Consider the following 25,967-nt stretch of genomic DNA (forward strand, 5'->3'; position numbering starts at 1 on the left):
ATGTCTTTTGGAAAGGAAGACCTGGTCTCCCCCAGGGCGAAGACATCTCACCGTGCGCTCCTTCCGCATTGACCGCTGCACTCGCCCGCCCTCCCTCCCCCGGGGGGATTATCCAATCCCCACCTCCCCCGCACCAAAGGCTGTGCCCGGCGTGAACTCCCGCAGACCAGCTGGGGCCCACTTTACACTTGGGTGTACTCGGCTGTGCACTGCTGGGGAAACTTGGCCTGCTATTATCGGCAGGAGTTGCTGCAGTCTATGCCTTCTCTGAACTGACCTTCCTTCCAACGTGAGTTACAGAGTCCCACCACACACAAACAGGCTCTTTGGCCCAACTTCCATGCGGACCAAGGTGTTCTCCTAAGACAGTCCCGTTTGGCACGTATCCCTCCAAACCTTTCCCATCCATGTACTTGTCCTAATGTTCCTGCCTCACCCACTCCCTCTGGCAGCTCGTTCTACACACGGACCACCCTCTGGGTGAGGAAGTTGCCCCTCGGGTCCCCATTAAATCTCCCCCCCTCACCTTAAACCTGTGCCCTCTGGTTCTTGATTCCCCGACCCTGGGGAACAGACTGTGCGCATTCACCCTATCGATGCCCCTCATGGGTTTATACACCTCTGTAAGGTCACCCCTCACGCTCCAGGGAATAAAGTCCCAACCTGCCCGACCTCTCTCTGTAACTCAGTCCCTCGAGTCCCGGCAACATCCCCGTAAATCTCCCTCTGTGCTCTTTCCCAGCTCGACGGCATCTTCCCCACAGCAAGGCGACCAGAACTGAACACAGTTCTCCAAGTGCGGCCTCACCGTCGTCCTGTACAACTGCAACATCACCTCCCGACTCCTGTCCTCAGTGCCCTGACCGGTGAAGGCCAGCGTGCCGAACGCCTTCTTCACCGCCCCATCTACCTGTGACCCCACTCTCAGGGGAACCGTGTCCCTGTACCCCTGGGTCCCTCTGTTCTACAACACTCCCCGGGGCCCTGCCGCTCACTGGGAAAGTGCTGACACAGGTTCCTGGACCTGTGGCGTGAATTGTTCCTCTCGCCACAGTTGCTGAATTATTGGTATCTGCAGATGAAACTAGGGTAGGACTGAGAACGTGGAACAGTTCAGCACAGGAGAGGCCAGTCGGCCCACCACGTTGTGCCGACCTTGATGCTGATTTATACTAAATGTCTTGCTGTGTACCGTGCATGGGCCTGTTTCCGTGCCGTGTGACCCTGCGACTCCACTGGAGACTCTGGTTCGAGATTCCACCCAGAATGATTTGCCTGCAGGAATGAAGATCCACCAGGATTGGGTGGATGGTCCCCGTGGGTGGGGGGATTTGGGGGGGGAGACTCCCCGTGGACGGAGGGATCAGGGTGAAGGCTCCCCGTGGGCGGGGGGATTGGGGGGGAGGTGTCAGATGCAAGTCCATGTGTGCACAGGTGCAATGAAAAGCTTCCCTGCAGCAGAATCTCAGGCACAGAGCATCAGATAAGCAGCATTCACAAGGAATGAAACATAAATTATACACAATTTTTACCAGTATGAACACAATTAGAACAAAACAAAGCCCACTGCAGTACAAAGCGGTCCCAGTGTTGCTGTACTGAGGCAGTGATCAGGGTTGTGCCGGTCGGTTCAAGAACCAAATGGTTGAAGGGAAGTCGCTGTTCCTGAACCTGGTGGTGTGGGGACTTCAGGCTTCTGTACGGCAACTGCTCTGCCCAGGACCGCAAGAAACCGCAGAGAGTTGTGGACACGGCCCAGCGCGTCACGGACACCAGCCTCCCCTCCTTGGACTCTGTCTTTACCTCTCGCTGCCTTGGTGAAGCAGCCGACATAATCAAAGACCCCACCCACCCGGGCCATTCTCTCTTCTCTCCTCTTCCATTGGGTAGAAGATACAGGAGCCTGAGGGCTCGTACCACCAGACTTAAGGACAGCTTCTACCCCAATGTGATAAGACTATTGAACGGTTCCCTTATACAATGAGATGGACTCTGACCACACGATCTACCTTGTTGTGACCCTGCACCTTATTGCACTGCACTTTCTCTGTAGCTGTGACACTTTACTCTGTACTGTTTTTACCTGTACTACATCAATGCACTCTGTACTAACCCAATGTAACTGCACTGTGTAATGAATTGACCTGTACGATCGGTTTGCAAGACAAGTTTTTCACTGGACCTCGGTACAAGTGACAACGATAACCCAATACCAATGGTGGGGATCTTTGACGACGGACGTTGCCTTTCTGAGTCAGCGCCTCCTGTAGATAATCCCGACGGTGGGGAGGGATGTGCCCCTGATGTGTTGGGCTCTCTGTAGCTTCTCACGCTCCTGCGCGTTCGAATCGCCGTCCCAGACCCTGATGCAACCGGTCAGGACACCTCCAACGGGACATCTGCAGAAGTTTGTCAGACTGTTCGGTGACACCCAACCCTAATGAGGGTCCCAGTGAACGGGGGATTCGGGGTGAGTCCCAGTGACGATCTCCCTCGCCTCCTCCCCCCGGTGTGACCTTGTGCCGAGATTTAATCTCCAGCGTTGTTGGCCTCAGGGATGTCCGGCCTTGGGTCGATCGGAACTTCCTGCCGGTGTAACAACATCCCCCGGCACACGGTCATTCCGGACTCTGGGAATATTGTAGCCTTCTGCTGTTTGCCGGCGGGTCTCCCCGCCCCTGCCTCCTCCCTCCCTCCCTCCCTCCCGGCCCCGGGACCAGGCAGACCGGCGGCAGTGTGGACCCTGTGCAGTGTGGCCAGGCAGGGTTCCTTCCTCACACCCACCCCTTCTCGCTCACCCAGCCATCCTTGGGCTCCCGGCGCCCGCATCCCGCTGGCAGACCCGCCCCGGTGGTTCGGAGTTGGCAGGGACGTCCCAGAGCGCCTGGGGTTCGGAACCCGGGGACGTCCCCCCGGAGAGGAGGGAGGGGCGCACAGAACGGTGGACCAAGGTAACGGAGGGGGTCGCAAGAGTGGGGGCCAGAGAGAGGGCGGGGGGGGGGCAGAGAGAAGGAGGGAGGGGTGAGCGAGACAAGGAGACAGGGACAGGGATTGGGTGCTTGAGGGATGTACATGTGGAGATACAGGTCCCGGGAATGGGTCACAGGCTGGGGTCTGATCCAGGGGTTCGGGGGGTTTATATATAGAATAACAGGTCCCCGGGAGCGGGTCACAGGCTGGGGTCTGATCCAGGGGTTCGGGGGGGTTTATATATAGAATAACAGGTCCCGGGAGTGGGTTACAGGCTGGGATCTGATCCAGGGGTTCGGGGGGTTTATATATAGAATAACAGGTCCCCGGGAGCGGGTCACAGGCTGGGGTCTGATCCAGGGGTTCGGGGGGTTTATATATAGAATAACAGGTCCCCGGGAGCGGGTCACAGGCTGGGATCTGATCCAGGGGTTCGGGGGGTTTATATATAGAATAACAGGTCCCCGGGAGCGGGTCACAGGCTGGGGTCTGATCCAGGGGTTCGGGGGGGTTTATATATAGAATAACAGGTCCCCGGGAGTGGGTTACAGGCTGGGATCTGATCCAGGGGTTCGGGGGGTTTATATATAGAATAACAGGTCCCCGGGAGCGGGTCACAGGCTGGGGTCTGATCCAGGGGTTCGGGGGGTTTATATATAGAATAACAGGTCCCCGGGAGTGGGTTACAGGCTGGGATCTGATCCAGGGGTTCGGGAGGTTTATATATAGAATAACAGGTCTCCGGGAGTGGGTCACAGGCCGGGATCTGATCCAGGGGTTCGGGGGGTGGTGGTGGTGGGGGGAGGGTTATATATTGAATAATTGGTCCCCGGGAGTGGGTGACAAGCTGGGATCTGACCCAGGGGTTCGGGGGGTTTATATATAGAATAACAGGTCCCCGGGAGTGGGTCACAGGCTGGGGTCCTGACCCAGGGGTTCGGGGGTGAGTTAATACATGGGCAATGGGGATATGTTGAGCGGGAAGTTATTTGCCCCATTGCCGCAGGTTTCCGTTGCCTCCCTGCCGGACAGGCTCATCATGTCGTCGGATGACTTCGACGTTGTTATCGAGGCGATGTTGGAAGCTCCCTTCAGGAAGAAGGTAATGGCGCGGACGCGTGTTCCGCCGGCCACGCAGGACACCCTCTCCCTCTCTGGCTCTTCGTTCCTTGGCTCTTTCACTTCCTGACAGTTGTTCCCTTCCCTTCTCCCAGTCCCTCTGCCCATTCTTCCCCCAACCCGCCGCCCCCACTGCCATTGGGAATTCCTATGTCAACATCTGGCCCCATTGAAATTTTCTATGTCAACTTGTCACGTTACATGTTGAGAGGTCCTCCCACCACCAGCTGGCGCTACATAGTCACAACTTCGCCTGTAAAAGCTTGCCTCGCCACCCCTGTCCCAGCACTCTCCCCTCCCCTGTTCTCCCCCTCACCCCACCACCCTCCTCTCTCCCCGCGGATCCCACCCTCCATCTCCCTCCCTGGTGTTCTCTTGAAAACCATTTGACCGTTTTCTTCTCTCTCTTGAACGCACTGTGTTTGCCGCAGGGTTAGGATGCACCGGGACATGCCCAGTGGTGATGCATGGCAAGATCCCAGGTACTGTAAGCGAGCGAGTGGGGCCGGAGGAGGGCGGGGGCACATTCCCATTCCCACCTGACCCACTCACTTCCTGCCCCTCCCAATTCCCGCCCCATTCCCAATCCCCATTGCCAATCCTCATTCCCACCCCATTCCCGCCCATTCCCGCCCCATTCCCACCCCATTCCCGTCCATTCCCGCCCCATTCCCGCCCCATTCCCAATCCCCATTCCCACCCCATTCCCACCCCATTCCCGCCCATTCTCGCCCCATTCCCACCCCATTCCCGCCCCATTCCCAATCCCCATTCCCGCCCATTCCCAATACCCATTCCCGCCCCCATTCCCAATCCCCATTCCCACCCCATTCCCGCCCATTCCCGCCCATTCCCACCCCATTCCCGCCCCTTCCCGCCCATTCCCGCCCATTCCCAATCCCCATTCCCGCCCCATTTCCAATCTCAACCCACTTTCTTCCCAGTCCTATCCCTTTCGGATTCCCACCCTCAATCCCAACTTTCCTTCCTTCCCAATTCCCCCCGTTCCCCGTTCCCATCCCCAACTCCCAAATCTCTTCATCCTTCCCGACCACATCCATGACTTTAACCTCTTCCCAAATCCCGTAATTCCTAAACCGTGTTCCCTTCCCAATCCCATTCCCAATGCTAGAGCTCTTTCCCAACCCCATATCAATTCCCAATCCCAGCGCCTTCCAATCTCACCACCCTCTCCCTTCCCAATCCCATTCCCAATTTTCCCACCCAATCCCAACTCCTTCCCCCCTTCCCGATCCCATCCGCAGTTCCAACCCCTTCCCAAATCCCAACGCCCTTCCCAATGCCACACCCGGCCCCCATCCCGAACCCGATTACTCCGTAATCTGCCGATTCCGTCCCTGGGATTCATCACAAACCAATCCCAGCCCCACCACCCCCACACCCATCCATTCCTGGAACAAATCCCGGATAGCCCTGGCTGTCTGAGGGGGGAGTTGGTGGAGGCGAGAGGGGCAAGAGGGCCAGAGGTGGACAAGACTTGGGAATTGTCCGCCTGCCTGCAGCTCAGGAATCGGGGGAACATATTGGGAGTAAGGCTCAACTCTTCCCTCTCCGCCACTCAGGAGAAGAGGCTCATCGAGAAGGGAGGAGTCAAGCAAAACATCCGCAGGTGAGAGGGAAAGATGTCCCAAACCCGGAGGGGATAGCGTCCGTTATTACAGAGACGGGGAGGGGCGTGGGGGAGGGAGGGGGTGAGGGAGACGGGGAGGGGTGTGGGGGAGGGAGGGGGTGAGGGAGACGGGGAGGGATGTGGGGGAGGGAGGGGTGAGGGAGACGGGGAGGGGTGTGGGGGAGGGAGGGGGTGAGGGAGACGGGGAGGGGCGTGGGGGAGGGAGGGGGTGAGGGAGACGGGGAGGGGCGTGGGGGAGGGAGGGGGTGACGGAGACGGGGAGGGATGTGGGGGAGGGAGGGGGTGAGGGAGACGGGGAGGGGCCAGAGGGGAATGACCCACCCAGGGGTCTGGGTGAGGTCTGTCCCTGCTCCCAGTTTCTCCGGAGCTGGAACAGAGAGCAGAGCCCAAACTGATGTCTCCAACTTCTGGCTGACACAGTGAGAGCCGCGATCGGAGTCGGAGTCAGGAAGGAAAAGACACCAGAGGTCGGAACGGGAGCCAAATCCGGAGACACAGCAGGTATTCCTGACATTTCCTGCCCTCCTCGTATCTGTACACTGACCGGTGTCCCTCAGACCCTCTCCCTCAGGGGGAGATCTGTACACTGACCGGTGTCCCTCAGTCCCTCTCCCTCAGGGGGATATCTGTACACTGACCGGTGTCCCTCAGTCCCTCTCCCTCAGGGGGAGATCTGTACACTGACCGGTGTCTCTCAGTCCCTCTCCCTCAGGGGGGGATCTGTACAGTGACCGGTGTCCCTCAGTCCCTCTCCCTCAGGGGGAGATCTGTACACTGACCGGTGTCTCTCAGTCCCTCTCCCTCAGGGGGAGATCTGTACACTGACCGGTGTCCCTCAGTCCCCCTCCCTCAGGGGGGGATCTGTACACTGACCGGTGTCCCTCAGTCCCCCTCCCTCAGGGGGGGATCTGTACACTGACCGGTGTCCCTCAGTCCCCCTCCCTCAGGGGGAGATCTGTACACTGACCGGTGTCTCACTATCCCTCTCCCCCTCCCCCTCCCTCCCTCTCCCCCCACCCCACAGCGGGAGCCGGGAGCGTGGTCCGGACAGCTCGCACCGGCGGACACGGAGGAGGGACGGTCACCGGCGGGGAGGACGGAGGAAGGAGGGACGCAGTCGGCGGAAGGACCACGGGGGTCACCACCGGGCCGAGCGAAGGAGGCACAGGTGGGGGGAGCCAATCGGTGTTTCTGCTCTGACTGTCCCCACCCCACCCCCTGGCAATTCCCTGGCCTGACCTCCACTGCCCTTCCCTTTCAGGCACTTCCGATCGCACAGCAGGAGCCCACGGCGGAGCCGGAGCCCTCGCTACAGGTCCCGGAGCCTGAGCAGGTGAAGATCCCAGCACTGACCACACACCTCTGGTGCGGGAACAGCCGGTGGGGGGGGGGGGGCGGTCAGTCCACTGCCTGGACGACACGCTTGTCCCGGAGGCAGCAATTCAACAGCGATGGCTTTCCTCGGGCAAGGGATGGAGGGGGTGTGGGGGCCAGAGGGGGTCACCGAGATGGGAGGGGTGCAGGAGGAGACGGGAGGGGTGTGGGGGAGACGGGGAGAGGATGCGGGCCAGACGGGAGGGGTGTAAGACCCCCACCTCACGCTGCCTCTCTCCCCAACAGGGACCGTGTGTACGGCCATTCTCCGGGAGAGCGCGATGCCTGCACCGTTCTCTGCCTCCAGTTCTCAGCACAGACCCACCCCAGCGATCTGGAACATTTCTTCTCCTCAGTCGGAAAGGTCAGGATGTCTCCAGAACCAGGAGTGTGTGACGGACGGTGCGGGGGGAGCCTCACCCCGTGTGTCCGACCCCGGGAGTGTGTGACGGGACGGTGCGGGGGGAGCCTCACCCCGTGTGTCCGACCCCGGGAGTGTGTGACGGGACGGCGCGGGGGGAGCCTCACCCCGTGTGTCCGACCCCCGGGAGTGTGTGACGGGACGGTGCGGGGGGAGCCTCACCCCGTGTGTCCGACCCCGGGAGTGTGTGACGGGACGGTGCGGGGGGAGCCTCACCCCGTGTGTCCGACCCCGGGAGTGTGTGACGGGACGGTGCGGGACGGGATGGGACATGAATCGCTCTGGTCTCTGACAGGTTCGAGACGTGAAGATTATCTCGGACCGCAGCTCACGCAGGTCGAAGGGAATCGCCTACGTCGAGTTCTACGACATCGACTCCGTCTCCCGAGCAATTGGTCTCTCGGGAAAGAAGTTACTGGGAGTCCCCATCATTATCCAGGCATCGCAGGTAGGCCGGGGGGGGGGGGGGAGGGGCGGGGCGGCGGGCGCGGGGGTGTGGCGGGGGGGCGGGGCCAGGAGGAGGGAGGGAGGGGTGTGGAGGCGGGAAGGAGCTCTGTGGGAAGGGCGGTGGGTTTGGTCATATCCTGAGCCAGGCTGACTGACCCCCACCACCGACAACAGGCAGAGAAGAACCGACCCGATCCCGGACTCGGACCCCAGCCGAGGGGGGCAGCCGGACCAATGAGGCTTTACGTGGGATCGCTCCATTCCAACATCACCCAGGACATGCTGAGGGCGATCTTCTCCCCCTTTGGCAAGGTACGATCCCCCCCTCCCCTCCCTCTCCTTCCCTCACCTCTCTCCCCCTCCCCTCCGTCTCCCCCTCCCCCCCCACTGTAACTCACTGCCTCTCCCCCTCCCTCCCTCCCCTCCCCTCTCCCTCCTTCCCCTCTCCCTTCCCCCTCCCCTCTCCCTTCCCCCTCCCCTCTCCCTTGCTTCCCCTTCCCTCAACCCCCACAGTAACCCTCTGCCCCCCCCCACCCCCACAGATCGACAGCCTGCACCTGATCAGGGATCCTGAGAGCGGGATTTCCAAAGGCTATGGTTTCGTCACGGTGAGTGTGTTGTCTCTGGGCCGCTGCCCCCTCCCCCCCTTCACCCCTCCCCACCTCCGCCGGGACTCTCCGCGACCCCCCCCCCCCCACCGACGTTCCTTTCCCTGGGGTCGGGCGCCGGGGGAGGGGAGGGGAGGGGAGGGGAGATTGCACAGTGACCCACCCTGTCTGTCTGTGGCCCAGTTTGCGGAGTCGGACCGTGCCCGCCGGGCACTGGAGCAGCTGGACGGCTTCGAGCTGGCGGGGAGGCCACTGAGGGTGGGGCCAGTGACGGAGCGCTCGGAGCTGGAGCCTCCCGGCTCCGTCCTGGACAGCGAGGACACGGAGCGATCTGGGATCAGCCTGGGACCCAGCAGTCGCTTACAGCTGATGGCTCGTCTGGCCAAGGGTAAGTTGTGGGGCAGGAGGGAGACTTCTGGGGTGGGGGGGAGGGATGGGTGATACAGGCTGGGATCTGATCCAGGGGTTCGGGGGGTTTATATATAGAATAACAGGTCCCGGGAGTGGGTTACAGGCTGGGATCTGATCCAGGGGTTCGGGGGGGGGTTTATATATAGAATAACAGGTCCCCGGGAGTGGGTTACAGGCTGGGATCTGATCCAGGGGTTCGGGGGGTTTATATATAGAATAACAGGTCCCCGGAGCGGGTCACAGGCTGGGGTCTGATCCAGGGGTTCGGGGGGTTTATATATAGAATAACAGGTCCCCGGGAGCGGGTTACAGGCTGGGGTCCGATCCAGGGGTTCGGGGGGTTTATATATAGAATAACAGGTCCCCGGGAGTGGGTTACAGGCTGGGGTCTGATCCAGGGGTTCGGGGGGTTTATATATAGAATAACAGGTCCCCGGGAGTGGGTCACAGGCCGGGGTCTGATCCAGGGGTTCGGGGGGGTTTATATAGAGAATAACAGGTCCCCGGGAGTGGGTTACAGGCTGGGATCTGATCCAGGGGTTCGGGGGGTTTATATATAGAATAACAGGTCCCCGGGAGTGGGTCACAGGCTGGGATCTGATCCAGGGGTTCGGGGGGGTTTATATAGAGAATAACAGGGCCCCGGGAGCGGGTCACAGGCTGGGACCCAGGGTTTCGTTGGGTGTTGGGATGGGTTCTCAAAGCCCCTGATTCGGTGTCTCTCCACCCCCTCCCCCCAGGATCGGGGCTGGAAATCCCACCAGCGACCCAGGCCGCTCTTCAGCTCCAAAACATCTATCCCTTTGGGATCCTGATGCCTTCGGCTGCAGGTCAGAAGCAGGTTTATTATCACTGACGTACGTTGTGTAATGTGTTGTTCTGCGGCAGCTGTACAGTGCAAGACGTAAAGTTACTACAAATTACAAAGATAAATAAATAGTGGAAAAGGGGAACGACAAGGTGGTGTTCAGGGGTTCATGGACCGTTCAGGAATCTGACGGTGGAGGCGAAGAAGCTGTTCCTGAATCATTGAGTGTGGGTCTTCAGGCTCCTGTACCTCCTCCCCGATGGCAGTAACGAGAAGAGGGCATGTCCCGGGTGGTGAGGGTCCTCAGTGACGGATGCCACCTTCTTGAGGCACCGCCTCTTGAAGATGTCCTCGATGGCGGGGAGGGTTGTGCCCGTGATGGAGCTGGCTGAGTCTACAGCCCTCTGCAGCCTCTTGCGATCCTGGTCATTGGAGCCTCCGTACCAGGTGGTGATGCAACCGGTCAGGATGCTCCCCACCGTACATCTGTGGAAATTTGCAAGAGCCTTTGGTGACGGACCGAATCTCCTCAAACTCCTAATGAAGTAGAGCTGCCGCTGTGCCTTCTTCGTGACTGCATCAATGTGTTGGGCCCGGGACAGATCCTCTGAGATGTTGACGCCCAGGAACTTGAAGCTGCTCCCCCTTCCCACCGCTGACCCTCAGTGAGGCCCGGTGTGTGTTCTCCTGACCTCCCCTCCCTGACGTCCACAGTCAGTCCCTCGGTCTTGCTGACGCTGAGTGCGAGGTTGTTGTTGTGACACCTCTCAACCAGCCGATCTGCCTCACTCCTGTTCACCTCCTCGTCACCATCTGAGGTTCTGCCAACAACATGGTGTCACCGGCGGATTTATAGATGGTGCTTGAGCTGTGCCGAGCCACACGGTGTAGACAGGGCAGAGCAGAGGGCTCAGCATGCATCCTTGAGGTGCACCTGTGTTGACTGTCAGCGAGGAGGACATGTTGCCATCGATCCAATCCACACCGACTGGCACTGAGGCCAACGCTGGGACCAGAGGGTGGGGGAGCTGCAGGATCCCGAGGCCCTGGGCCTGTCTCCATAGCAACAGGATGAGGCCTGTCTGGCCCTACTCAAGCTTGTCACCATAGCAACAGGAGTAGGCCCAAGGTTGTTACTATAGCTACAGGAGTCAGCCCAATCCTGTCCCCTAGCAACAGGAGTCAGCCTTTGCAATAGTCTCAAGCCTGCAACCATAGCAACTGTAGGCTGATGCAGCCCACCACAGCCTGTTACCACAGCAACGAGATTAAGCTCAACACCCAAAGCCTGTAACCGTAGAAACCAGAGTGGGCCCAGGCAGCCCCCCGCCAAGCCACGTTACCCCAGCAACAGGAGTGGGCCCGAGCAGCCTTCTCAAACAGGTTACCACGGCAACAGGAGGCCTGTGCCCAGTCAGCCCCACTCAGCTTGTTGCCGTGGAAACGGCAGTAGGCTCATGTAGTCTTCAAAGCCTGTTACCATAGCAACAGTAGGCCCATTCTGCTCAGAGCAGCACTGTTACCCTAGCGACAAGAAGGCCCGTGCACCCCACAAATCATGTTACCATAGCAACAGGAGACGGCCCGAGAACAGCCTTCCCAAGACCGTTACCACGGCGACAGAAGGCCCGTGCGGCCCAGCTGGAGGAGGCCCAACTCGAGCCTGTTACCATAGAAACAGGAGGACGTCTTGCGGCCAAATCCCGTTGCCATTGGAGTCGGATTCGGATAATTTTGTCCAATGAAGAGGGAGGAGAGTTGGGGGGGGTGGAGGTGGGGGAGGAGGGGAGGGGGCTGAGGGAGGGGGAGGAGGGAGGGGGAGGAGGGAGGGGGAGGAGGGGGGAGGAGGGAGGGGGAGGAGGGGGGAGGAGGTGGGGGAGGAGGTGGGGGAGGAGGGGAGGGGGCTGAGGGAGGGGGAGGAGGGGGGAGGAGGGGAGGGGGCTGAGGGAGGGGGAGGAGGGGGGAGGAGGGGAGGGGGCTGAGGGAGGGGGAGGAGGGGGGAGGAGGGGAGGGGGCTGAGGCAGGGGGAGGAGGGGAGGGGGCTGAGGGAGGGGGAGGAGGGGGAGGAGGGGGAGGAGGGGAGGGGGCTGAGGCAGGGGGAGGAGGGGAGGGGGCTGAGGGAGGGGGAGGAGGGGGAGGAGGGGAGGGGGCTGAGGGAGGGGGAGGAGGGGGGAGGAGGGAGGGGGCTGAGGGAGGTGGAGGAGGGGGGAGGAGGGGAGGGGGCTGAGGGAGGGGGAGGAGGGGAGGAGGGAGGGGGCTGAGGGAGGTGGAGGAGGGAGAGGGCTGAGGGAGGACTGAGGAGGGAGTGGGAGGAGATAGGGGAGGAGGAGAGGGGGCTGAGGGAGGGGGAGGAGGGGGGAGGAGGAGAGGGGGCTGAGGGAGGGGGAGGAGGGGGGGAGGAGAGGGGGCTGAGGGAGGGGGAGGAGGGGAGGGGGCTGAGGGAGGGCTGAGGGAGGGGGAGGGGCTGAGGGAGGGCTGAGGAGGGAGTGGGAGGAGAGAGGGGAGGAGAGGAGGGGGCTGAGGAGCGGGGAGAGTGGAGCAGGAGGGATGGGGTCAGAGAAGAGCCCCCAGCACCCTGACGGTACCTTCTCCCCCACCCACCCCCAGGTGCCACCCCCACCCAGGGGCTCCAGCTGAGGACGGACCTCCCTGGGACCGTCCCAACCCGGGAGCCCAGGACCCAGAACACAGAGGGGACGGGGTGAAGGAGGAGGGCGGACATCGGGCCCGGGGCCCAGGAGGAGCAGCCGACATGGAGCACTGGGACGGAGTGAGAGGGACTGAGATAATGTCCCAAAGAGGAATTCGCGGAGATGGAGCTCGTGGTCCCCGTGGGCAGCCTCTGCGTTCAGTGCTGTTAACATCATTGCTGTAGTTCCACTTTCTGCATTAGTCGTAGTATTTTGACACTTTTGTCGTGCTTTCAGCGAATAAACATTTGTACAATAATAATAAAGACAGACCAATTCACTGACCTACTCCCCCGGGACAATCCCCATCCACAGGTTGAGGCTCCCCCTGCGCCGTCCCGTCACACACTCCCGGGGTTGGACACAGGGTGAGGCTCCCCCCGCGCCCTCCCGCCACACACTCCCGGGGTCGGACACAGGGTGAGGCTCCCCCCGCGCCGTCCCGCCACACACTCCCGGGGTCGGACACAGGGTGAGGGTCCCCCCGCGCCGTCCCGCCACACACTCCTGGGGTCAGACACAGGGTGAGGGTCCCCCCGCACCGTCCCGCCACACACTCCCGGGGTCAGACACAGGGTGAGGCTCTCCCCACACCGTCCCGTCACACATTCCTGGGGTTAGATACAGGGTGAGGCTCCCCCCACACACTTTGTTGAGATTCCAGACACGGTGGATCTGTGGTGCTTTTGAAATAAAAGTCCTAAGAAAACATCAGGCTGAGTGTTGTCGATATGGTTACTGGTGAACAAATGCTGAACCTCACCAATCTGGCACAGGGTTGGAGGTGGAGATGGGGTGTAGTGAGAGAGAGAGAGAGGGGGGGAGGGAGTCAGAGAGGGGGGAAGGGAGAGAGGTGAGGGGGAGAGACGGATGGGGTGAGAGGGAGATGGGGAGATAGGGGGAGAGAGATGGAGGGAACGAGATGGAGGGAGAGGGGAGGGGGGAACTGCAGCGCGTGAGTGTTGGTCACATCACTCAGGAGTGTCCACAAGACCACACGGAGAGTCCACAAACTTTGCTGATGACTTTTATTCTACAGAAATTTTACAGGGGAAGTTCTGGAACATTCTCAGCAGAGTTCACTCCTCGGCCAGCAGTTTCTGCAACAGAGATTCCCAAAATTAGACTCAATCATAGATACCACTGCACCATCCCGTCACACACTCCCGGGGTCAGACACAGGGTGAGGCTCCCCCCGCACCGTCCCATCACACGCTCCCGGGGTCAGACACAGGGTGAGGCTCCCCCCGCACCGTCCCGTCACACACTCCCGGGGTCAGACACAGGGTGAGGCTCCCCCCGCACCGTCCCGTCACACACTCCCGGGGTCAGACACAGGGTGAGGCTCCCCCCGCACCGTCCCGTCACACACTCCCGGGGTCAGACACAGGGTGAGGATACCCCCGCACCATCCCGTCACACGCTCCCGGGGTCAGACACAGGGTGAAGCTCCCTCCGCACCGTCCCGTCACACACTCCCGGGACACAGGTTACCTTGGTGCTGACATCTCTGGTCTTGGCCCTCAGTTTGTTGACCTGACTCTCCGCGATGTCCGCTCTCTCCTCAGCCTCGTCCAGCTCATGCTGAAGCTTCCGGAACTTCACCAGGTTGGTGTTCGACTGCTCTTCCTGTGGGAGGTGGGAGAGGGAGGGGTTAGTGTCAGGGGAAAGGGGGGTGTGGGGGAGGGAGGGGGTGACGGAGACAGGGAGGGATGCGGGGGAGGGAGGGGGTGATGGAGACGGGGAGGGGTGCGGGGGAGGGAGGGGTGCGTGGGAGGGAGGGGGTGACGGAGACGGGGAGGGGTGGGGGGAGGGAGGGGGTGACGGAGACATGGAGGGGTGCGGGGGAGGGAGGGGGTGACGGAGACATGGAGGGGTGCGGGGGAGGGAGGGGTTGACGGAGACAGGGAGGGGTGGGGGGGAGGGAGGGAGTGACGGAGACGGGGAGGGGTGTGGGGGAGGGAGGGGGTGACGGAGACGGGGAGGGGTGTGGGGGAGGGAGGGGGTGACGGAGACGGGGAGGGGTGTGGGGGAGGAAGGGGGTGAGGGAGACGGGGAGGGGTGTGGGGGAGGGAGGGGGTGACGGAGACGGGGAGGGATGCGGGGGAGGGAGGGGGTGACGGAGATGGGGAGGGGTGTGGGGGAGGGAGGGGGTGATGGAGACGGGGAGGGGTGGGGGGAGGGAGGGGGTGACGGAGACGGGGAGGGGTGTGGGGGAGGGAGAGGTTCACAGAGGTGGGGAGGGGTGTGGGGGAGGGAGGGGGTGACGGAGACGGGGAGGGGTGTGGGGGAGGGAGGGGGTGACGGAGACGGGGAGGGTTGTGGGGGAGGGAGGGGGTGATGGAGACGGGGAGGGGTGTGGGGGAGGGAGGGGGTGATGGAGACGGGGAGGGGTGTGGGGGAGGGAGGGGGTGATGGAGACGGGGAGGGGTGTGGGGGAGGGAGGGGGTGATGGAGACGGGGAGGGGTGGGGGGGAGGGAGGGGGTGACGGAGACGGGGAGGGGTGTTCGGTGGGGAGAGGGTTACAGACGCCCCCCCCCTCCCTCCCTCCACACTCACCGCCTCCTCAGCCGATCTCTTGTAGGCTTTGACCTTGAGCTGGAGTTTGTCTACCAGATCCTGCAGTCGGATGTTGTTCTTGCGGTCCTCCTCTGTCTGCGGGGGGGCGGGGAGAGGGAATTGGGGTTGGAGGGAGGGAGGGAGGGAGGGAGGGAGCGGGGGACAGAGTGAAGACAGAGTGGGAGTGAGTGCTGTTCAGACAATCTGTGGCTCCCTCCAGCCCCTCCCTCCCCTCAGTCCCTCCACCGAGGGAGAGAGTCCGACCCCCTCTCACGCACTCCCCCCCCCCCCCAGACGGTGGGGGTCTGCACTCAGCACCGGCCGTGGCTCGGAGGGTGGGGGTCCGGCTTGTGGGGGCGCGACTCCCCTCCTGACCCCCCCAACCCCGGGACCCTCTCCCCAGGACCCCCTCGCCTCCATCCACTGGCCTGGCGTGTGACGGGACAAAGCAACCCCTCGGTCATCTCCCAGGATAGCCCCTCCCTCCCTCCTGGCCCAGGCACCCCCTCCCTTCTGCCCCCGCACCCACCTGGTAGGTCAGCTCTTTAATGCGCCTCTCGAACTTGCGGGCGCCCTTCACCGCCTCCGAGCACCTTCGCTGTTCCGCCTCCAGCTCGTTCTCCAGCTCCCGCACCTGGCACAGAGCAGGGGGCAAGGGTTAGCGGTCAGCTCGTCACCGAGGAACGGAGGGAGGAGGCTGAGGGGGAGGGTAGAGGGTTGTCTCTCGGACTGGGGGCCCGGGACTAGTGGTGTTCCCCAGGGCTCGGTGCTGGGCCCGTTGCTGTTTGACATCTGGATCAACGATGTGGATGGACAAGGCACGGTCAGTGAGTCTGCAGACGGCACCACAATAGGTGGTGTCGTCCACAGTGAAGGTGGTGATCAGGGTTTACAGGGGGGTCTCGATCAGCTGGGTCAGTGGGCCGAGGAACGGCAGATGGACTTGAGTTCGGATCAGTGTGAGGTGTTGCGTTTTGGGAAGACAAATGAGGGTCGGACTTTCCCAGTGAGCGGCAGGGCCCCGGGGAGTGTTGTAGAACAGAGGGACCCAGGGGTACAGGGACACGGTTCCCCAAGAGTGGGGTCACAGGTAGACGGGGCGGTGAAGAAGGCGTTCGGCACGCTGGCCTTCACCGGTCAGGGCACTGAGGACAGGAGTCGGGAGGTGAGGTTGCAGTTGTACAGGATGTCGGTGAGGCCGCACTTGGAGAACTGTGTTCAGTTCTGGTCGCCCTGCTGTGGGGAAGATGCCGTCGAGCTGGGAAAGAGCACAGAGGGAGATTTACGAGGACGTTGCCGGGACTCGAGGGACTGAGTTACGGAGAGAGGTCGGGCAGGTTGGGACTTTATTCCCTGGAGCGTGAGGGGTGACCTTACAGAGGTGTATAAACCCACGAGGGGCATCGATAGGGTGAATGCACACAGTCTGTTCCCCAGGGTCGGGGAATCAAGAACCAGGGGGCACTATCTCTGTTTGGGTTATCTCATTCATTCTTGGTCTAAACATGAGTGGTTTATATATGTGTTAATTTGGACTCCTGCCACCAATAGAATTGGGGTTAATTCAGTTGGAGGGCAGCTTCCTGGCCGTCTATTGGCCAGTTTTCGGGCTGTTGGGGGAGGGTGGGTGGGGCTGTTTCTAGGTTTTTTTCTTCTGGGCTAAACTACAAATTTTCCTAAATTGTCATCATATCCGTTTCCTCTTTGAACGTTTTTACTTCTTCCTGTTGGTAAGATCCGTATATACCAGGATTAACCCTTTACACACCAGATGTTTTTTAATCTGTTAAAATGGATAAGATTATTAATTTTATTTCATGGAATGTTAATGGCTTAAACAAATTGCTTAAACGCAAGAAGATCTTTAAAGTTTTTCACAGATTAAATGCTCAGATCATTTTCGCTCAGGAGACTCACACCAGGAAGAAAGATAATCAACGTTTTTTTAGATTTTGGAGGGGTGAACAGTTTCATTCAAATTCACAAGCAAAGGCGAAAGAAGTTTCTATTTTTATAGACTCCTCAATTCCGTTTGTCCATCATGAGACAATATCAGAGCCAAATGGTAGATTTTTATTAATTATTGGTCTGCTTCATAATAAAGAAGTTGTTCTGGTTAATGTTTATGCACCCAATGTAGATCACCCTGGATTTTTTAAACATTTGTTTGCATTATTTCCTAATTTAAATGAATACACTGTGATTATGGGTGGAGATTTTAACTGCTGTTTAAACCCTTCAATGGATAGATCTGTGTCAAATCCTGCACTTCCAAACAAATCCGCTGTCTTTATTAATTCCTTTTTAGTTGAATCCAGAATCTTAGACGTTTGGAGATTTCTCCACCCATTTGATAAAGAATTTTCATTCTTTTCTCATGTCTACCATAACTACTCGAGGATTGATTATTTTTTTATTGATGCTAGACTAGCTCCACTTACTACGGACTGCAAATACAATGCAATTGCCATTTCTGATCATGCACCATTGAGATTACCAATTAAATTACCAGATCTATCCTTTGATGTCAGACAATGGCGATTTAACCCTTTGCTATTACAAGACTTAGATTTCATCCAATTTATTAAAGAACAGATTTCATTTTTCTTTTTAACTAATTTTACTGAAGAAATCTCCAGTGGGATAATATGGGATACGTTTAAAGCGTACATCCGTAGTCAAATTATTTCATATTCCGCTGGATTGAAAAAACGAACTAATAACAAAATACGTATATTGGCTGAAAAGATTAAAGAAATTGATAAAATATATTCTGTTACTCCGAATCTGGAGCTTTTTAAAAAGAGAACAGAACTCCAATTACAACATAGTTTATTATTAACATCTTCAATTGAAAATCTACTACTTAAAAACAAAAGTCAATTTTATATACATGGTGACAAATCTGGTAAATTACTGGCCAACCAATTGAAAGCTACTTTATCTACACATCAGATTAGTAAAATTCGTAAACCAGATGGTACCTACACGATAGATCACGTTCAAATTAACAAATCCTTTCAAGAATTTTATTTTTCTTTATACCAATCAGAATCCCCTGAGGATCCTACTTTAATACATGAATTTTTAAGAGATTTGAAGATTCCCCAATTATCTTTAAATGAACGCTCTACATTAGATGCTCCCATTTCGGAAGAAGAAATAAAGAAAGTAATATTTTCAATGAACTTCGGTAAAGTACCCGGCCCTGACAGACACACAGCTGAACTTTTTAAGTCCTTTTCTGATATTCTTGTTCCCTGGTTAGCCAAAATTTTTAAAGATGCCCTATCAGTGGGTAAACTACCACAATCTTTCTATGAAGCAACTATTTCTTTAATTCTTAAAAAGGATAAAGATTCCACTGATTGTGCATCTTATAGACCTATTTCTTTATTAAATGTCGATTCCAAAATATTTTCCAAAATATTGGCCCTTAGACTGGAAAAGGTTCTGCCACAAATTATCTCTGAAGACCAGACAGGATTTATTCAGAATCGTTATCTACATTTTAACCTTAGGAGATTAATGAATATTATATATACTCCTTCATCCCAAATTCCAGAACGTGTTGTTTCACTAGATGCTGAAAAGGCGCTTGACAGAGTCGAATGGGAATATCTATTCAGTACACTTCAAAAATTCAATTTTAGTCCGAAACTTATATCTGTGATTAAACTGATTTATTATACACCTATGGCTTCAATACTTCCTAATAATCAAAGATCTCCTTTGTTTAGGCTTTTTCAAGTTACTAGACAAGGCTGCTCGTTAAGCCCTTTATTATTTGATATTGCTTTAGAACCCTTGGCTATTGCACTCCAGGATTCTTCAAATATATGTGGCATTTCTCGCGGACAGATGATTCATAAGATATCTCTTTACGCAGATGACCTGTTACTTTATATTTCTAATCCGGAGGAATCTATCCCCGCAGTACTATCACTATTAGATCAGTTTAGTGTTTTTTCTGGCTATAGATTAAATCTTAATAAGAGTGAACTTTTTCCAGTAAATATGCAAATCCCAATTTATAGCCAATTACCTTTTAGATTGGTAACTGACTATTTTCTGTATTTAGGTGTTAAAATTACTAAGAGACATTAGGACTTATTTAAAGCTAATCTACTGCCTTTAATTGACCATGTTAAACAATTATTTACTAAATGGTCCCCACTGTCTCTATCATCGGTAGGCCGAATTAATGCGGTTAAGATGAATATTTTACCAAAATTTTTATATTTATTTCAAGTGATTCCAAATTTTGTTCTGAAATCTTTTTTTGACACGATTGATTCTAAAATTCTTTCATATATTTGGCAGAATAAAAACCCAAGGCTAAGTAAGAAATATTTACAAAAACTAAAAAAGGATGGTGGTATGGCCTTGCCTAGCTTTAGATTATATTATTGGGCAATCAATATTAGATATTTAATTTTTTGGATACAAGATTCAGATGCAATTCAACGCCCCAAATGGGTACACCTTGAGCACCAATCAGTACTTGAATTTTCATTAGTTTCTATTTTAGGAGCTTCACTCCCTTTTGCACTTACCAAATTAAGTAAACATATGATTAACCCAATTGTTAAACATACAATACGAATACGGTTTCAATTTCGTAAATGTTCTGGATTGAATAAATTTAATCTATCAAGTCCCATTCAATCTAATTTTTTCTTTCATCCATCCAGAGTTGACTCAGCTTTTTCCATATGGAGAAGGAAGGGAATAGTATGTTCTCGTGATCTATTCATTGATAACTGTTTTTCATCTTTTGAACGATTGTCTAACAAACACAATTTGCCAAGATCACACCTTTTTGGATATTTGCAAATTAGAAATTTTTTAAAAGCTGCTATACCCTCTTTTCCCACATTTTACAAAACTGAAATTATGGAAGAAACTTTTGGTTTTAATCCCTGTCGGAAGGGCTTGATAGCAATAATCTATGATCTAATTATGAAAATTCGTTCAGAACCACTGGACAAAATTAAGAATGAATGGGAGAGTGAACTCCAGACATCTTTACCTACAGAGACTTGGAAGAAAATTCTTCATTTAGTTAACACATCTTCAATGTGTGCCAGACACCCGTTGATACAGTTTAAGGTAGTTCACAGGACCCATAGATCCAAAGGTTGAATGTGGCTTCTCTGACACATATGTTTTGGTCCTGTCCTCGTTTGGAAAAATATTGGAAAGACATTTTTAACATTATTTCAACTGTATTGAAGATTGATTTACAACCTCACCCAATCACTGCAATTTTTGGTTTACCAAGGATAGAATCTGGCCATCTATCTGCCTCCGCTAACCGTATGATTGCCTGTGTTACATTAATGGCCAAACCATCCATGTCGCTTCAATGGAAGGATCCAATACCCCCGACTACTTTTCAATGGTTCTCTCAAACTAGATCATGTTTAAACTTGGGCAAAATTAGGAGCGGCACTGTTGATCCTTCGCTTAAATCTGAAGATATTTGGAGTCCATTTATTCAATATTTTCACATGATATAGATCCCCTTTCAATAATTCTCCAATTGAGAGGAACGGAGTTGATGACATAATATTGCTCTGTTTCTATTGAGAAATTTTAGCCCAGTCTTTTTCTCTTTTTTTTTGAATTTTTTTTCTTTAGTTTAGTTTGGTTTGATATATTGTTTATAAATTTTCTTACTGTTTTGGGCATTTTGTTTTCTTTCTTTTAGATTTTATAATAAATCTTCTTCCTTTATATTATATTCATTCACTAAGAGGTCGTTGGATCTACAGATTTTTTTATATTTTATTGTTCTTTATGATTATCCGTCCTGATTGTTCTCCTGATCTCTGCGTATTACATGTATAAACATCGATATATTAATCTGTATTAATTTGAAAACTAATAAAAAGATTGAAAAAAAATCAAGAAGCAGAGGGCACAGGTTTACGGTGAGAAGGGGGAGGTTTAACGGGGACCTGAGGGGCAACTTCCTCACCCAGAGGGTGGTCCGTGTGTGGAACGAGCTGCCAGAGGGAGTGGGTGAGGCAGGAACGTCAACAACGTTTAACAGACACTCGGACAGGTCCGTGGACGGGGTAGGTTCAGAGGGATATGGGCCAAACGCGGGCAGGTGGGACCGGCTGGGACGGGGATCTGGGTCGGCAGGGACCGGTTGTTCCCCTGCTGTGTGACCCCCTCCTCAGAAGGGGGAGGGAGGAAGGGGAGGGAGGAAGGGGGGGGAGGAAGGGGGGGGAGGGAGGGAGGGAGGGAGGGAGTGCGGGAGGGAGGGCCGTCCTCACCCGAGCCTCCAGTTTCTGGATCTGCTTCTTGCCCCCCTTCATGGCGATCTGCTCGGCCTCGTCCAGCCGGTGCTGCAGGTCCTTGATGGTCTGCTCCATGTTCTTCTTCATTCGCTCCAGGTGGGCGCTGGTGTCCTGCTCCTTCTTCAGCTCCTCCGCCATCATGGCTGCCTGCGCAGGGACGGGAGAGACTGGGTCACGCACGGACTCCCCCCTCCCCGCGCCTCTCCGCTCCCCGGGTCCAGGGCTGGTCTCAACCTCTCACCGCCTCTCCCTCTGTGTTCGACAGACAACGAGCTGGTCACTGACTTCAGGGAGGGGGCGGCGCACACTCTCCTGTCGACATCAGCGGTCCTGAGGCCGAGAGGGTAGAGGGCTAGAGGTTCCCTGCAGTGACCGTCACCAACAGCCTGTCCCGGTCCAACCACGGAGACCCCACGGCCGGGAAAGCTCACCTGCGCCTCTGCTTCCTCAGGAGGCAGAAGAAATTCGGCACGTCCCCTCTGACCCTCACCGACTTTACCGATGCCCCACAGAAAGCATCCTATCTGGATGTATCCCGGCTCGGGACGGCAACTGCTCTGCCCAAGACCATAAGAAGCTGCAGAGAGTTGTGGACACAGCCCAGCGCATCACGGACACCAGCCTCCCCTCCGCGGACTCTGTCTACACTTCCCGCTGCCTCGGGAAAGCAGCCGACATAATCACAGACCCCACCCACCCGGGACATTCTCTCTTCTCTCCTCTCCCGGCAGACAGAAGATACAAAAGCCTGAAAGCACGTTCCCCTAGGCTCAAGGACAGCTTCTGTCCCGCTGTTATAAGACTATTGGATGGTTCGCTAGTGCGATAAGATGGACTCTTGACCTCACAATCTCCCTCGTTGTGACCTTGCACCTTATTGTCTGCCTGCACTGCACTTTCTCTGTAGCTGTAACACTTTATTCTGCACTCTGTATTGTTTTACCCTGTACTACCTCAGTGCACTGTGTAATGAATTGACCTGTATGATCAGTGTGCAGGACAAACGTTTCACTGGACCTCAGCACAAGTGACAGTAATAAGCCACTCCCCCATTCCTCGGGTCCCAGACCACTGAGGGTCCAGGGCTCCAACCCTCAGGGTCCGACCCAGTCCTGGCACCTGGTCCTCGGGGCTGCCAACCACTGAGGTCCCCAGGCCCGGTCTCCTCAGCCCCGGGACCGGCACCCCCCCTCGGCTGTGACCCTCTGCCCCCAGCCCTGGGGACCTGGTCCCCGGACCCAGCCCTCAGGCCAAGCCCCCACCCATTCCCCCAGGTCTGAGTCTGGGCCTGCCCTGTCCCTCCCGCCCCCTTCCCTCCCCGGGACCCTGTGGCAGGCCCTCCCCCTCCGGCGGGATCGGAATGTGCCCGGACTCACGTCGGTCACGGCCTTCTTGGCCTTCTCATCAGCGTTGCGACACTCCTGCAGTGAGTCCTCCACCTCGGCCTGCAGCTGCCCGATGTCCACCTCCAGCTTCTTCTTCTGGTTGATCAGGCTGGTGTTCTGGGGGGGTGGGAGACACTTGTCAGTGTCGCCGCAGGGTCAGGGGTCGGGGGGAGAGATGTCCGTCAGTGTTGCCGCAGGGTCGGGGGGAGAGACATCCGTCAGTGTCTGCCGTGGGGTCAGGGGTTGGGGGGCAAGGGGCACATCATTGTCAGCCACAGGGATCAGCGTCTGCTGCAAGTCAGTGGGTCAGGGTGGGGGTCAGGGCACGAAGGGCACGTAAATGTCAGCTGCTGGGTCAGAGGTCAGGATGCAAGGGGGTAAGGGGCACATATTAGTGTCCACTGCAGGGTCAGGGGTTGGAGGTCAGGGGTCTAGGGGCATGCCAGTGCCAGCTGCAGGGTCAGGGGTGAGGTCGTAGGTCAGGGGACGGAGGGGGAAGGTTGTGAATTCAGGGGTCAGGTGGGGGGTGGTGTCAGGGGTCAAGGATCCAGGGTCAGGGGTCGGGGTACCTGCGAGTGCAGCAGCTGCACCCTCTCGCTGCTCTCGATCAGCTTGGTCTCGGCCGCAGGGTCGGGGGTCGGTGTCCGGGGTTGTGGGTCAGGGGTCGGTGTCCAGGGTCGGTGTCCGGGGTTGGGGGTCAGGGGTCAGTGTCCGGGGTCGGGGGTACCTGCGAGTGCAGCAGCTGCACCCTCTCGCTGCTCTCGATCAGCTCAGTCTCGGCCGCGGGGTCGGTGTCCGGGGTTGTGGGTCAGGGGTCGGGGGTACCTGCGAGTGCAGCAGCTGCGCCCTCTCGCTGCTCTCAATCAGCTCGGTCTCGGCCGCGAGGTCAGGGGTCAGTGTCAAGGGTTGTGGGTCAGGGGTCAGTGTCCGGGGTCGGGGGTCGGTGTCGGGGGTACCTGCGAGTGCAGCAGCTGCACCCTCTCGCTGCTCTCGATCAGCTCGGTCTCGGCCGCGGGGTCGGGGGTCAGTGTCTGGGGTTGTGGGTCAGGGGTCGGTGTCTGGGGTCGGGGGTCGGTGTCCGGGGTTGTGGGTCCGGGGTTGGGGGTCGGGGGTACCTGCGAGTGCAGCAGCTGCACCCTCTCGCTGCTCTCGATCAGCTCGGTCTCGGCCAGCTTGCGTCCTCGCTCTGTCTGCTCCAGCTGGGCCCGCAGCTCCTCCAGCTCGGCCTGCAGCAGGTTCCCCCGCCGCTCCGCCATGGCCGCCGTCTCCTTCAGCTCCTCGCCCTGCCGCAACGCGTCATCCAGCTGCAGCTGCACCTCCTGGGGGGGGGGGGGGGGGGGGGGGAGGGTGCAGATCCCTCACGGTCAGATCCCTCACTGGGGCAGCTCCCTCACCAGGCGCTGAGCTCCCTCCCCGACACCAAGATCCATCCCCAGCGCTCAGATCCCTCAGTGACTCATCCACCTCATGAGATCCCTCACCATCTTGGGGTGATCCCTCCCTGTCAGGGAGCTCCCTCACCACCCCAACCCAGGCGCTGAGCTCCCTCCCCCAGCACTGAGATCCCTCACCACCCCAACCCAGGCGCTGAGCTCCCTCCCCCAGCATTGAGATCCCTCACACCCCTCACCGCAAAGCTCCCTCATGGTGTGGAGATCCCTCACGCCCCTCCCCGGGAAGCTCCCTCACGGTGTGGAGATCCCTCACGCCCCTCCCCGGGAAGCTCCCTCATGGTGTGGAGATCCCTCACGCCCCTCCCCGGGAAGCTCCCTCATGGTGTGGAGATCCCTCACGCCCCTCCCCGGGAAGCTCCCTCACGGTGTGGAGATCCCTCATGCCCCTCACCTTGAGCGAGGCCTGCAGGACCTTGCCCTGTTTGTGGGCCTCGGCTGCCTGCCGGTTGGCCAGGCTCAGCTGCACCTCCATCTCGTTGAGGTCTCCTTCCATCTTCTTCTTCACGCGCAGCGCCTCGTTGCGGCTGCGGGTCTCGGCCTCCAGCGAGCTCTGCAGCGACTCCACCACACGCTGCTGGTTGCGCTTGGCCTGTTCCATCTCCTCCTCCTTCTCCGCCAGCCTCCGCTCCGTGTCCGCCTTCAGCTGGCTGTACTCCAGCTGCGAGCGAAGGATCTTCCCCTCCTCGTGCTCCAGCGTGGCCTGAGGGCAGGGCAGGGCAGGGCGTCAGGCTCCCTCCACAGAGGCTCCCTCGCACACAGACAGAGGCTCCCTCCCCACACAGAGAGAAGCTCCCCCCGCACCATCCCGTCACACACTCCCGGGGTCAGACACAGGGTGAGGCTCCCCCCTCACCGTCCCGTCACACAAACCCGGGGTCAGACACAGGGTGAGGCTCCCCCCGCACCGTCCCGTCACACACTCCCGGGGTCAGACACAGGGTGAGGCTCCCCCCGCACCGTCCCGTCACACACTCCCGGGGTCAGACACAGGGTGAGGCTCCCCCCGCACCGTCCCGTCACACACTCCCGGGGTCAGACACAGGGTGAGGCTCCCCCCCCTACTGTCCCGTCACACACTCCCGGGGTCAGACACAGGGTGAGGCTCCCCCGCGCCGTCCCGTCACACACTCCCGGGGTCGGACACAGGGTGAAGCTCCCCCCGCACCGTCCCGTCACACACTCCCGGGGTCAGAGACAGGGTGAAGCTCCCCCCGCACCGTCCCATCACACACTCCCGGGGTCAGAGACAGGGTGAAGCTCCCCCCGCACCGTCCCGTCACACACTCCCGGGGTCAGAGACAGGGTGAAGCTCCCCCCGCACCGTCCCATCACACACTCCCGGGGTCAGAGACAGGGTGAAGCTCCCCCCGCACCGTCCCGTCACACACCAAACCCTCACCTCTGCCTCCTCCAACGCTGCTTGCAGATCCTGCTTCTCCTGATCCAGCTGCTTCCTGATCTTCTCCAACTCGTGAACACTCTTCCCTCGCTCGCCGAGCTGCTCCGTCAGGTCCGAGATCTCCTCTGCAGGCAGAGCCCATCAGCATGGAGGGAAGGAGGGAGGGGAGGGAGCGCCGCGGGAGGGGAGGGAAGTGAGGAGGGAGCGGAAGGGGACGGAATGCCGCGGGACGGTCAGCAGTGAGGAGGGAGCAGGAGGGGACGGCGGTGAGGGAGGGAGCAGGAGGGGACGGCGGTGAGGGAGGGAGCAGGAGGGGACGGCGGTGAGGGAGGGAGCAGGAGGGGAGGATGCCGAGACGG

At 57.6% G+C, this 25,967-nt stretch overlaps 2 protein-coding genes across 2 annotated transcripts; one reads left to right on the top strand and one right to left on the bottom strand.

Annotated features, from left to right (window-relative positions):
* The first annotated feature begins 3,925 nt into the window (after positions 1-3,925).
* LOC127576500 (RNA-binding protein 39-like) lies at positions 3,926-13,064 on the top strand. The gene is made up of 12 exons (XM_052026980.1): positions 3,926-4,072; positions 5,673-5,719; positions 6,161-6,241; positions 6,765-6,908; positions 7,002-7,073; positions 7,361-7,478; positions 7,831-7,983; positions 8,157-8,294; positions 8,525-8,590; positions 8,774-8,978; positions 9,742-9,831; positions 12,417-13,064. Exons 1-12 carry the CDS (start codon positions 3,926-3,928, stop codon positions 12,512-12,514), a joined length of 1,359 nt encoding a protein of 452 aa, XP_051882940.1. The 3' UTR covers positions 12,515-13,064.
* A 446-nt stretch (positions 13,065-13,510) lies between these two features.
* Positions 13,511-25,729, bottom strand: LOC127577031 (myosin-7). The gene is made up of 9 exons (XM_052027901.1): positions 25,609-25,729; positions 24,601-24,909; positions 23,871-24,074; positions 22,747-22,872; positions 21,347-21,517; positions 15,589-15,693; positions 15,060-15,155; positions 13,994-14,128; positions 13,511-13,599 (listed from the first exon to the last, which is right to left on the bottom strand). The coding sequence occupies exons 2-9, from the start codon at positions 24,805-24,807 to the stop codon at positions 13,579-13,581; spliced, it is 1,065 nt and encodes a 354-aa protein (XP_051883861.1). The 5' UTR covers positions 24,808-24,909; positions 25,609-25,729; the 3' UTR covers positions 13,511-13,578.
* Between the last annotated feature and the right edge of the window lie 238 nt (positions 25,730-25,967).

This window comes from Pristis pectinata, chromosome 12 (genome assembly GCF_009764475.1).
Source record: "Pristis pectinata isolate sPriPec2 chromosome 12, sPriPec2.1.pri, whole genome shotgun sequence".
Lineage (NCBI taxonomy): Eukaryota > Metazoa > Chordata > Chondrichthyes > Rhinopristiformes > Pristidae > Pristis > Pristis pectinata.

Bases quoted from the DNA above. Each gene is read 5' to 3' on its own strand.
- LOC127576500 (XM_052026980.1), top strand. From the start codon at position 3,926: ATGGGCAATGGGGATATGTTGAGCGGGAAGTTATTTGCCCCATTGCCG. The intron at 4,073-5,672 runs GTAATGGCGCGG...TCCGCCACTCAG, and splicing joins AAGCTCCCTTCAGGAAGAAG to GAGAAGAGGCTCATCGAGAA. The intron at 7,984-8,156 runs GTAGGCCGGGGG...CACCGACAACAG, and splicing joins TCATTATCCAGGCATCGCAG to GCAGAGAAGAACCGACCCGA.
- LOC127577031 (XM_052027901.1), bottom strand. From the start codon at position 24,807: ATGGAACAGGCCAAGCGCAACCAGCAGCGTGTGGTGGAGTCGCTGCAG. The intron at 24,075-24,600 runs GTGAGGGGCATG...CCCCCCCCCCAG, and splicing joins TCCTGCAGGCCTCGCTCAAG to GAGGTGCAGCTGCAGCTGGA. The intron at 15,694-21,346 runs GTGAGGACGGCC...GCTCTGTGCCAG, and splicing joins TCCAGAAACTGGAGGCTCGG to GTGCGGGAGCTGGAGAACGA.